Source organism: Oncorhynchus mykiss, chromosome 11 (genome assembly GCF_013265735.2).
Source record: "Oncorhynchus mykiss isolate Arlee chromosome 11, USDA_OmykA_1.1, whole genome shotgun sequence".
NCBI classification, from domain to species: domain Eukaryota; kingdom Metazoa; phylum Chordata; class Actinopteri; order Salmoniformes; family Salmonidae; genus Oncorhynchus; species Oncorhynchus mykiss.
In genome coordinates, this window is record NC_048575.1 from 16,296,309 (window position 1) to 16,308,724 (window position 12,416).

The window sequence follows — 12,416 nt, forward strand, 5'->3', positions numbered from 1 at the left end:
CATGTTTTTCAAAGCTTTTATTTAAAACATTCAAAGTGTAAAAAAAACTTTACATAATACATCATAAACAAAACAAACACAAAAATAATGTGAAGTTTGTAGCTTCAGAAGTGAAGCAGAGCTGCAAGAATGTATTCAATATTCCAGTGAGAATAGGGGGTCAATTCATCAATGAATAAAAGCTATCAAACTGACAGATAAAACAGCTAGTGGAGAGAAACTCCTCCTGCTTCTACTGCTAACAGCACATTACTATGTGTGTGTGTGTCTGCCTGTTCTTCCATATGTGACGTGTGTGTGTGTGCATGTGTGTGTGTGACGTGTGTGTGTGTCAGACTTCATTCAGTCTTATTGTTTGTATTAAATATAGTGTTCCATGTCATCTGCTCCTGTTTTTGGCTGGTGTGTTGGTTAGTTTTGTTGTTGTAGTCTTTAGGGCATATGCAGTGTGTGTCTATGTATGTAATCAAATCAAATCTAATTTTATTTGTCACATACACATGTGTGTGTGTGTGTGTGTGTGTGTGTGTGTGTATGCATGCATGTATGTGTATATGTGTGTATTTATTTTTGGCGGTAGTCAGCAGCGTATGCTCTGTGGTTATCCTGTTCAGGGTACTGGTCTCTGTATCCTCTCAGCATGTCCTGGAAGCTGGGCATTCCCTGCTGGGTTGAGGGGTAGGACCCGTATGACAGCCCCTGCGAGGGAGGGGGGTAAGCCCCGTAGGTCTCCTCCTGGCCACTCTGGTATGGCTCTGAATCTGCCTCGCTTTCTCTCTCTGGCTCCCCCTGGTTGTAGCTATGGTCCCGGCTGTGCTGTGGCTCTCCCTGGTGTACAGCTTGGGCGTTGGCGTCTGGCAGCAGATCCTCCCGGGGTTCATAGCGACGCAGGCGGCAGTTGGTGTCGTACTCCGGGTCACAGTCGGGGTCAGAAGGCTCCAGAACTCCGTTCCGTGATCCATCGGCATTGAGATGCGGCTCGTAGGGCTCGGCGGGGTAGGCGGTGTTACGGTGGACGCCAGAACGCGGCTCTGCGCGGGCTATTGGGTAGCACTCCTGGTCGTAGCCGATGAAGCATTCATAGCCCTCCTTGGTCCTTCCCCGGGGGCCCAGCGGGTGGCGATCCTCCTGTGTGGGCTCCTCATAGCGGGGAGGGGGGGCGGGGGCCTGCTGCGGCGGGGAGGGGGGGACATGTCTGTGCATGGAGGCTGCAGCTTCACGGTACATTTCTAAGGGATCGTTAGCATTAGCCTGCCTGTACATGGTGTATGGGTCGTTAGCTTGAGCACTAGCGATAGCTCGGCGGTACATGGCATATGGGTCAATAGCTGGAGCGCTGGGAGAACTGGCTTGGCGGTACATGGCATATGGGTCACTAGCTTGAGCTCTGAGAGCACTGCCTTGGCGGTACATGGCATATGGGTCACTAGCTTGAGCTCTGGGAGCACTGCCTTGGCGGTACATGGCATATGGGTCACTAGCTTGAGCGCTGGGAGCACTGCCTTGGTGGTACATGGCATATGGGTCACTAGCTTGAGCGCTGGGAGCACTTCCTTGGCGGTACATGGCATATGGGTCACTAGCTTGAGCGCTGAGAGCACTGCCTTGGCGGTACATGGCATATGGGTCACTAGCTTGAGCGCTGAGAGCACTGCCTTGGCCGAACATGGTATATGGGTCACCAGCTTGAGAGCTTGGAGCACTGCCTTGGCGGTTACCATTAGCATTAGCATAAGCATCCCTGTACATAGCGAATGGGTCGCTGCGTTGCTCGGGAGCTGGGGGCGCAGCACGCATTGCGGCGGGTTCATCTTTGTGTTCTTCCTTGAACTCCTCTGGTGCCGTGGCGTACTTGGTTGCAGTGAGAGGGTTACAACCGTCCTCAAACAGAGGGTTGCAGGAACCAGGACCTGCCGGGGCGGGGGGAGCAGGGGCACGGGGAGCCTGGGAATGGAAGGACAGTCATGATCATGATATTACAATTCAATGATAATCGCATATAATAACAATGATGATGGCGATGATAACAAATACCAATCTTACCTGTAGGGATGCAGCGTAGGCACAGCGAGGGTCTCTGGGGTCACAGTTGGGGTAACGGAGGAAGAGGCCGGAGGGAGCTTTTTGGACCAGCTGGGGTTTACAGGTGGGGTCTTTCGGGTCACAGCCCAGGTGGGCGTAGGAGGGCAGGGGCCCAGCGGAGGGATTGTGGCCGAAAGCAGCTCTCAGGTGGTACTGGAGACAGTCCACATCCTCCGCTGAACAGATACGCAGCAGCTCCGCCTTCTGCTCCTGGACGGGAATAAAAACAATCATGCGTATGTTAATTATAGATATAGACACTATACATTAGTATAGTGGTACAGTAAAAGCAGTAATAGTGTAGTAATACTGTACCTTGGACAAGAAGGGCTGCACAGCGGGGGAGGAGTAGTACCCAGAATGAGGTTCTTTAACAGCCACAGGGGAGCGCACATAATTGGGGGCTGGGGCCTTGACCGGGCCAGGAGAAGGTGGGGGCTGGCTCTTGGCAGCATACAGACAATATGGGTCCCTACACAGGACATTAGATTAGATTCAATTCACAAGCATACAATTATATAACACAGACATCAATTAACATGACTGACCTGTAGGAGTCACAGGCCTTGACAGGGGCGGGTTTAGGAGGGGCCTTGGGGGTTTCAGGTTTTTGCCGGCTAGTGGCCGAGGCCACGCAGTTTGGGTCTTCTGAGTCGGCGCAGGCCTTGTAGATGTCCCCTAGGTGGCCCAGGTAGGCCTTATAAGAGCGACGTCCCTCAGCACGGTTCTTATTTTGGAGGTAGGCCAGGTAGACCCTGTCCAGCTCCTGGACCTAAGGGGGGAGGGGGGACAAGGGGATAAAGATATGAGGTTAGAAGTATATGAGGTTCATAAAGATGAAAGCCAAAGCTAGGGAAACCCAAAAGAACATGAATAGAGATACCTGTGAAGTTCCCCAATGTTCCCATGTCATTCTCAAACACAATATCCCTTTTCATCTCTAAGCAGATGATACTCAACTGTGAAGGTTTGTGGTTAGTTAGTGTTGGCCCCTTGGGACCAGAAGGTTTGTGGTTAGTTAGTGTTGGCCCCTTGGGACCAGAAGGTTTGTGGTTAGTTAGTGTTGGCCCCTTGGGACCAGAAGGTTTGTGGTTAGTTAGTGTTGGCCCCTTGGGACCAGAAGGTTTGTGGTTAGTTAGTGTTGGCCCCTTGGGACCAGAAGGTTTGTGGTTAGTTAGTGTTGGCCCCTTGGGACCAGAAGGTTTGTGGTTAGTTAGTGTTGGCCCCTTGGGACCAGAAGGTTTGTGGTTAGTTAGTGTTGGCCCCTTGGGACCAGAAGGTTTGTGGTTAGTTAGTGTTGGCCCCTTGGGACCAGAAGGTTTGTGGTTAGTTAGTGTTGGCCCCTTGGGACCAGAAGGTTTGTGGTTAGTTAGTGTTGGCCCCTTGGGACCAGAAGGTTTGTGGTTAGTTAGTGTTGGCCCCTTGGGACCAGAAGGTTTGGGACCATTCCCGGATAACACCCCAATCTCCTCAGAGTGTACTCACTGCCTCCGTGTTTCCATTGTCCGTGAAGTATTTGTACCAGCTCCAGAAGTCTGAGTGTTGCTTGTACCAGCTGATGTTTCTACGGTTACGGACAAGCCTCCTTGCCGATGCCATGGCAACCGCTGTCTCTTCAGTGGCATCCCCTACTGGTGAGACATCAAGCATCAAAAACATTGTTGTGTATGTCAAGTATGTTTGTGAGGTAGTTGTGCATTTACCTTGTCCATTGAGCTTCTGTAACACCGGCCCTGCCGACAGGAATTCTGAGGAGACAGACACACACTGTCAGAGCTAGATGTTGCCAGAGTCAGCAGCAGAGACCAAAACATGCTGACATATACTACTAAGTACCTTTCCCCACTGCAAGTGTAATATACAGGTGGAAAGGTGTGGGAATAAACACACACAGGTTTACAGGGCAGGGGTTATTGGCCGTGCCTGGATGTTCGGTGACTACGGCCCTTTGTAGATTTTATAGGTGAGCATGTAACAGTGGACCCCAACTGGGCTAGCTACCTTACAGAGCTCCGTGTGTGTGTGTGTGTGTGTGTGTGTGTGTGTGTGTGTGTGTGTGTGTGTGTGTGCGCGTGAGAGAGAAACAGTAGACACAGCGTTGCATGCTCTTTCATCTCCACAGGGGAAAATGGTGCTAGCAGTTTTTAGAGGGAAGGACAGCGTGGGGTGGAGGTAGAGAGAGAAGAGATGAAAGGAGGGAGAAAGAGGGATGGAGGAAGAGAAGGAGAGAGAGATGCATGGATGGAGGGAGGTGTGTGTGGTGTTGGGGTAAATGTTGCTGTCTCAGTGTATCCGCTGTATTATATTTAATGAGCCAGTAAAATACCGGAACATCTGTAAACAACAGTCTTTACGGGACAGGGGGGGGGGGGCGGTGGGGGGGGGGGGGGGGGGGGGGTAGGGGGGGAGCAGGAGGCGGGACTCTGATGCTGACAGGTAATAATCTTTTACAAGTGCTGGAACGATGAAAGAATTCCCTCTCCTCCCCCTCCTCCATCCCTGTAAAGACATGATGGGTTAAGGTTAGGATTATGGGTCTGTTGAGAAACAGTTTTAGAGGAAAGAGGAGATTAACTAAAGATTCCCCTGAGGGGAACTGTCAATCATGTCAACACAGAACCAGAAACAGCTGGTCTGGTGGCAGTTACCCGAGGCAGTTATCCGAGGCAGTTATCCGAGGCAGATATCCGAGGCAGATCCATATGGTGAGGTTATAATAGAGGTTATTACAACAGGTAATAATTAGAGGCAGACAGAGACTGTTATGAGTTTTAGTTAGGACAATGTTTCTGAATCGGTTCTTTGGTTACCCTCAGGACTGGACATTTTACTTCTAGCCCAGCAATAACAGACCTGATTCAACTAGTCAAGGGCTTGCGAATAGGCAAGGTGAGGAGGACTACGATAGGAGAGGATCAATATTCACAAAGTCCATCCATCAGAAACCACTATGTCTGCTTGAGCATGACTGCATGTGTGACTCACCAGGCAGCAGTATGGTGGCCAGCAGAGCAGCAGTCAACACACCGGAGAACGACGTTCTGCTCCTTCCAGCCATGGCCTCCTCCTCTCCTACGGACAATTTCAGGTAAATACCAGTGGAAACAGTTTACTGTGTTTCCTATACCCATGCCATTCCAAACCAAGACTAGTGAATGCTGTAGAAGACAGTTAGTACCCCCATCCTGCTAAATCACATTTAGTTGTCTTGCTTCCCATAAGAAAAAATGATAACAATGTTTCCAGTCTACATCCACCCGTGTGTCTGCTTCCACCAGTTTAAACTGCTTCCTCAGAGGGTCTTCTATCTGAGTCTCATCAGGGGGTTTAGGCTGCTCTGCTGGTTGATTCTCCTACACAGGCTACAGGTGTTTCAGAGCACTCAAACCTGACCTTAAACTGGACTTAAACCAAACCTTGATGTTGTCTTACCTGTAGTTGTGTGTAGTGGAGTCTCTGTTGGATCTTGAGGAGAGGCTGTATCAGACGAAGCCCACTGGCCGGTTCAGAGGCTGGATGTTTAAGTGTGTATGTGAGACTCCTGGTGCACCCTGTCCCTCTGGCTCTACTGACAGACTGTGCCCCCTAAAATGGTTAGGTCTGGTTTTAAACAGACCCCTAATAATTAACACACACAAACCTTTCCAGGAGATCGAGGGGCACTGCTACCAGAGCTCCTATTGGCTGCTGCCAGCTCAACCACCCGACCAATCAGAGACTCCGTAATTACAGAGAGAGAAGAGAGAGAGAGAGCGAGAGAGAGAGAGAGAGAGAGAGAGAGAGAAAAGAAAGACAGAGAACTAAAACAACTGAGAGGGAGACAAGGAAATAGAAGGGAAATAATGAAGGGGGAAAGGAGGGTAAAGGCACCACATAAGCACTTCCCAGAACCCATTTTGTAGGAGGAAGGCCCAAAACCCTGCATGCTAGCTGCTGTTAGACAGCTCTGTTGGCACACACTGACAGCTGGTCTGCCCATCAGTCATTTCAGGTGCTAGTTTCCTCATTAGTTCTACTGTTCAGACACATCTGCCCTGTAACTGAGGGTTTACACACACCACTGTACACATCCGTACAGTGGTTCTCGAGCAACGTCCCTGTAAGATGCAATAGCACCCAAACCTAACAGGTGATGGTTTCAGACTCACCAAACACTCCAACTAGGTCGCAGCCACACAGAGATGGATATAAATATATGCATTTGTCACCGGTGTGTTTTGTATCCAACTTGTTATGGTGCTACAGTGTGCACTACAACCCATTTGACACTGTCTAAGGCCTTAAAAAAAACTTTTAGAGCTGCTGTCCAGTAGCCATCAACATACTGGAAATGTTAACTGGGGATGTCCTATATATTTATTCTAGGTATGAGTGTGCATGTGATATTATGGAGTATGTAATTATTAGTCCACTAACAGGTGTTTCTCAGCGCCTAAAGACCTGCCTGCCGCAGCACATTGAAGCACGACCACTCTAAACCCACACTGATCATTTAGCTCAGCTATGGAATGTATGGGATCCACAGAATTCACACACACATCTGCTTTTTAAAAGAGCCTTTATTTTTTAACAAACACAGTGGCAGTGTGTGTGTGGGGGGGGGGTCTTCATTCACTGCAGGTCCTCATCATCAAACAAATCCTCAAAGTCTGAGAGAAACAGATAGAGAAAAACAGAGAGACCGAGTGAGAAACAGAGACAGGGAAGCAGAGACAGACAGAGAGAGACAGAGAAACAGAGACAGACAGAGAAAGACAGAGAAACAGAGACAGACAGAAAGGATAGGTCAGTGAGTTTCTGATTTGATTGACAGCTCCTATGTGCTGACACTTAGATGACTGACATGATAGGCATGCTGAAGTTTGAAAACATCCTAAAATAGTTATATATGATTCATAACAGATCATGCAGTAGTACCATATGTTAGTATTTGGTATGTAGTATCTGGGCTCTCAAGACTTCAGGTTCTAGGAGGGGTTTGGTGTTAACAGATGTGAGTGCTGCTTTAGGGGAGCTACAACCACTAAAGGACACAATCACAGACACCACAGAAACACAGGGGAATGTGTTTTTCTGCTGGGTGTGCGTGTGTGATACGTGGTGTGTATGTGTGTTCAAAGCGGCAGGCTGGCTAAGTGTCCTGCTGAGTTTCAGTCTAACAGGAACCATAAACCCCTTTATCACCCCCCTCTCCTCCTCCCCCTCTACCTGTCCTCCTCCTCCCCTTCTACCTGTCCTCCTACGTGTCCTACTCCCCCTCTACCTGTCCTCGCCTCTACTCCTTGTTCTCCTCCCCCTCTACTTGTCCTCCTCCCCCTCTACCTGTCCTCCTCCTTGTCCTACTCCCCCTCTACCTGTCCTTCTCCTTGTCCTACTCCCCCTCTACCTGTCCTCTCCTCTATGTCTTGTCCTACTCCTCCTCTACCTGTCCTTCTCCCCTCTTCCTTGTTCTCCTCCCCCTCTACCTGTCCTCCTCCTTGTCCTACTCCCCCTCTACCTGTCCTGCTCCCCTCTCCTCCTTATCCTCCTCCCCCTCTTCTCCTCCTTGTCCTCCTCCCCCTCTTCTCCTCCTCCCCCTCTCCCCCTCTCTTCTCCTCCTCCCCCTCTCTCTTCTCCTCCTCCTCCCCCTCTTCTCCTCCTTCCCCTCTTCTCCTCCTCCCCCTCTCCCCCTCTCTTCTCCTCCTCCCCCTCTCCCCCTCTCTTCTCCTCCTCCCCCTCTTCTCCTCCTTGTCCTCCTCCCCCTCTCTTCTCCTCCTTCCCCTCTCTTCTCCTCCTTCCCCTCTCTTCTCCTCCTTGTCCTACTCCCCCTCTCCTCGCTTACTTTACATACTTAACCATCTCATCTGCCATTCCTCCTGTCCTCTCGCTCTCTCTCTCCCTCTGCTCCCCCACTCCTCCCATTCCCCCTTCACCTACTACTACCCCTTACATCTCCTTCTTTAGCGTTCCTCTCCTCTTTTTAATGATCAGTTTCTAGGTCATGTGCTACTGAGACAAACTGTTTGTCCTGTAGCTAACTGCCAGATGAAAAACACATTAGCTACATTGTGTGGTGTGTGTCTGCGTTTGTGTAAATTGAGGTTTACATGGAAAATACGTGTGTTAGTTACTGAGATACGGCCCTGTTGGCAAAACAAACACAAACAGAACTAGGGATGTAACGATTCACCAACACGCATCAGTCCCCGGTTCAAATGTTTAAGGATGCAAGTGTATCGCGGATCCCAAACTGATCCAAATGTAGCATGCAATGGTCAGAAAACCGATTCAAATGTTTTGAATCTCCGGTTCACATTTTTGTGTTTTTCACATATTACGTTATTTCTACCATCCTAAAATACCTCTATTATTTTGTGACAACTGAAGCTTCCTCTGTTTCAGTGTGGAACTGCTTTGATAGTCATTGATCTACAAGTCATTTTGCATGCCAGACAACCCCAGGCAACAACCACAGGCAACAACCCCAGGCAACAACCCCAGGCAACAACCCCAGGCAACAACCCCAGGCAACAACCCCAGGCAACAACCCCAGGTAATACCAGTAGCCTAGTCAAACTGCCTGCGCACTGTGCCCTGTTCCACTCGCTGACCAACGGCCAGGTAGGCGGCCTGTTCTTCAGCATTCAAATGCTTAAACAGTTTGAGTGATATCTGGCTTTATTAGTGGAGTGACAACCGGTGTCATTTGCTAGGTTATTATTATCTATGCGCTGTTAAAAATGGTGTTTTACCAGAGAGAACAAAAAGAATGGGAGACAGAACTCTGCCTATACCTGTTGAACAGGTATGGTGTTGGGCTTAGAACCAATTCTATTTGGATTATTCAGGTTCATCAGCAATTGGTTTGGATTTACACAATCAGTGTCATTTCACTGTAAGGTCTACCTGTTGTGTACAAATAACATTTGATTTTCAAAAAATATTATTTGTCTTTATATTTTTATATATATATGTATATATACACACAGTTGAAGTCGGAAGTTTACATACACTTAAGTTGGAGTCATTTTTCAAACACTGCACAAATTTCTTGTTAACAAACTATAGTTTTGGCAAGTTGGTTAGGACATCTACTTTGTGCATGACAAGTCATTTTTCCAACAATTGTTTACAGACAGATTATTTCACTGTATCACAATTCCAGTGGGTCAGAGGTTTACATACACTAAGTTGACTGTGCCTTTAAACAGCTTGGAACATACCAGAAAAGGATGTTATGGCTTTAGATGCTTCTAATAGGCTAATTGACATCATTTGAGTCAATTGGAGGTGTACCTGTGGATGTATATCAAGGCCTACCTTCAAACTCAGTGCCTCTTTGCTTGACATCATGGGAAAATCAAAAGAAATCAGCCAAGACCTCAAAAAATAAATTGTAGACCTCCACAAGTCTGGTTCATCCTTGGGAGCAATTTCCAAACGCCTGAAGGTACCAGGTTCATCTGTACAAACAATAGTACGGAAGAATAAACACCATGGGACCACGGAGCCGTCATACCGCTCAGGAAGGAGACGCACTCTGTCTCCGAGAGATGAACGTACTTTAGTGCAATTTAAATCGATGTTGGAACAACAACAAAGGACCTTGTGAAGATGCTAGAGGAAACGGATACAAAAGTATCTATATCCACAGTAAAACAAGTCCTATATCGACATAACCTGAAAGGCTGCTCAGCAAGGAAGAAGCCACTTCTCCAAAACTTCCATAAAAAAAGCCAGACTACGGTTTGCAACTGCACATGGGGACAAAGATCGTACTTTTTGGAGAAATGTCCTCTGGTCTGATGAAACAAAAATATAACTTTTTGGCCATAATGACCATCGTTATGTTTGGAGGAAAAAGGTTGGAGGCTTGCAAGCCGAAGAACACCATCCCAACCGTGAAGCACGGGGGTGGCAGCATCATGTTGTGTGGGTGCTTTGCTGCAGGAGGGACTGGTGCACTTCACAAAATAGATGGCTTCATGAGGGAGGAAAATTCTGTGGATATATTGAAGCAGCATCTCAAGACATCAGTCAGGAAGTTAAAACTTGGTAGCGAATGGGTCTTCCAAATGGACAATGATCCCAAGCATACTTCCAAAGTTGTGGCAAAATGGCTTAAGGACAACAAAGTCAAGGTATTGGAGTGGCCATCACAAAGCTCTGACCTCAATCCTATAGAACATTTGTGGACAGAACTGAAAAAGCATGTGCGAGCAAGGAGGCCTACAAACCTAACTCAGTTACAACAGCTCTGTCAGGAGGAATGGGCCAAAATTCACAACGTATTGTGGGAAGCTTGTGGAAGACTACCCAAAATGTTTGACCCAAGTTAAACAATTTAAAGGCTATGCTACCAAATACTAATTGAGTGTATGTAAACTTCTGGCCCACTGGGAATGTGATGAAAAAAATAAAAGCTGAAATAAATCATTGTCTAATATTATTCTGACATTTCACATTCTTAAAATAAAGTGGTGATCCAAACTGACCTAAAATAGGGAATTTGTTACCAGGATTAAATGTCAGGAATTATCAAAAACTTTAAAAAAAAAAAAAGTTTAAATTTACTTGGCTAAGGTGTATGTAAACGTTTGACTTCAACTGTGTGTATATCTACACATTGGGTGACGAGCACTTTTGCATGACCGAAACGAGAAGATCTCTCCGTAAAAACTTCCAAACGAGATCGGGGTGGAATCCAAAATGGTGCTATATATTCATTGGCTATGTCATAGCGCATTTGTAAATGATAAATATTGATCCATTACTAGCTCAAACACTTAATCTGCAAAAAGGACAAGATAATGTGGGTGATGGTGATTTCAGAACCAAAGTGGGGACAAAAAACTCATCTGATAGTGGGGTGGTAGATGCCTAGTCTCCCTTATGACGCAGCTCAGGTGCCTACGTAGACATAGACCATTTACACACACACACACACACACACACACACACACACACACACACACCTCATGAGCTTTATCATCAGCAGATTAGAATTTAGAATGGGAAATGAATGTGTTTATGCAAAAAAATGTAGTGCATCATATCACATTATACCGAATCGGCTCGATTAGTTTCAAACTAACTAAAACATATCTTTCCTGTATCGTATAGGAGCCCATGTATCTAGATATGTATGGAACCGTCTTGAAAGGGAAAGATGCACATCCCTACACAGAACACTTTTAGTTGACCCCTCCCTAGTCACATAGATCCTTGACATAGCCTCTACACAGTCTAGCCCAGTGTCTCCCCCAACCTATTCTCCAGCATTTCCAGCCATTCCACTTATTTGATCTATTCCCGCAGCAATACACCTGATTCAACAGGTGATCAGCACACTATTAGATTAAATCAGGAATTCTAGTATCGGAATATAACAAATAAGTGTAATGACTAGAGTTACTCAAGAATAGGTTTGAGAAAAACGGGTCTATTCTAGCCTCCTGCCCTGCCTACCGTGTTAGTGTGTGTGTGTGTGTGTGTGTGTGTGTGTGTGTGTGTGTGTGTGTGTGTGTGTGTGTGTGTATCTCACCGTTGAAGAAGTCTGAGTGCACTGCTTTCTCATTTGCTGCCAGGTCCATGAGCAGACCGCTGCTGCCCCCTGCCTGAAGAACACACACCAGGTACAGTTTCATAATGTTAGCCATTTATCAACGTACATAAAACACATATGAGCTCAACAAGAAAAGTACAATAAATCAAAGACAGTTCGTTCAGTCTACAGACAAAAGGGTAACCGTGTAACTAGCTAACGTTAGGTTAAAAACAACTAACTAACGTTATATGTGCTAACGCTACAGCTACACAACATTCTAGCAGATATATGCCTTCTAAACATAGCTAGCTAGCTAACGTTAGTAGTAGCAAGTTCCCAACAACTGTGTGTTGAACAAGATGACTGGATAACAGCGGGCGTTTTTTGTATCCGAGTCACTTACTGTAGTTACTGTAGGTGGCTAGATGACCGTTGGCGTTAACATGGTAACGTTAGCTAGCTAGGTCGGTGATTCTTTCCTGTAACCTGATGATTACTAACCTCGTCTAGATCCACATAAGGCCCGGCGCCTTCAGGGAACATCTCGTCCACCGCTGGTTTCATGATAGTTTCTGTCTTTGACGAGTTACCGTAAAGAATATTAACGTTAGCTACCAAGCTTTTTTCTGTCAAAGTAAACAAAACAAATCGGACCTTTCTTCTTCTATGATATATGGCGGCCCGAAAACAACCGTTAAAGGTGCATGCCGCCACCTACTGTGTTGAAGTGTGTGGTCAATCACGGTTTACAACATTAGCTCCACATTTCTAAATCCTCCTACCTAAAGCAGTACTTCTGAGAAAATAA

At 46.9% G+C, this 12,416-nt stretch overlaps 2 protein-coding genes across 3 annotated transcripts; both read right to left on the minus strand.

Annotated features, from left to right (window-relative positions):
• Positions 1–6,481, minus strand: and1 (actinodin1). Of its 2 annotated transcripts, none has more exons than XM_021620332.2 (8): positions 5,515–6,481; positions 5,068–5,154; positions 3,786–3,830; positions 3,568–3,710; positions 2,631–2,854; positions 2,398–2,554; positions 2,044–2,292; positions 1–1,944 (listed from the first exon to the last, which is right to left on the minus strand). In XM_021620332.2, exons 2-8 carry the CDS (start codon positions 5,138–5,140, stop codon positions 565–567), a joined length of 2,271 nt encoding a protein of 756 aa, XP_021476007.2. In that variant the 5' UTR covers positions 5,141–5,154; positions 5,515–6,481; the 3' UTR covers positions 1–564. The 2 variants fall into 2 exon arrangements, with proteins under 2 accessions (XP_021476007.2, XP_021476006.2); XM_021620331.2 differs by having other exon boundaries at positions 3,568–3,713.
• Positions 6,482–6,623: 142 nt separating this feature from the next.
• On the minus strand, positions 6,624–12,416 carry cops9 (COP9 signalosome subunit 9). Its single transcript, XM_021620333.2, has 3 exons — positions 12,110–12,416; positions 11,606–11,678; positions 6,624–6,731 (listed from the first exon to the last, which is right to left on the minus strand). Exons 1-3 carry the CDS (start codon positions 12,170–12,172, stop codon positions 6,694–6,696), a joined length of 174 nt encoding a protein of 57 aa, XP_021476008.1. The 5' UTR covers positions 12,173–12,416; the 3' UTR covers positions 6,624–6,693.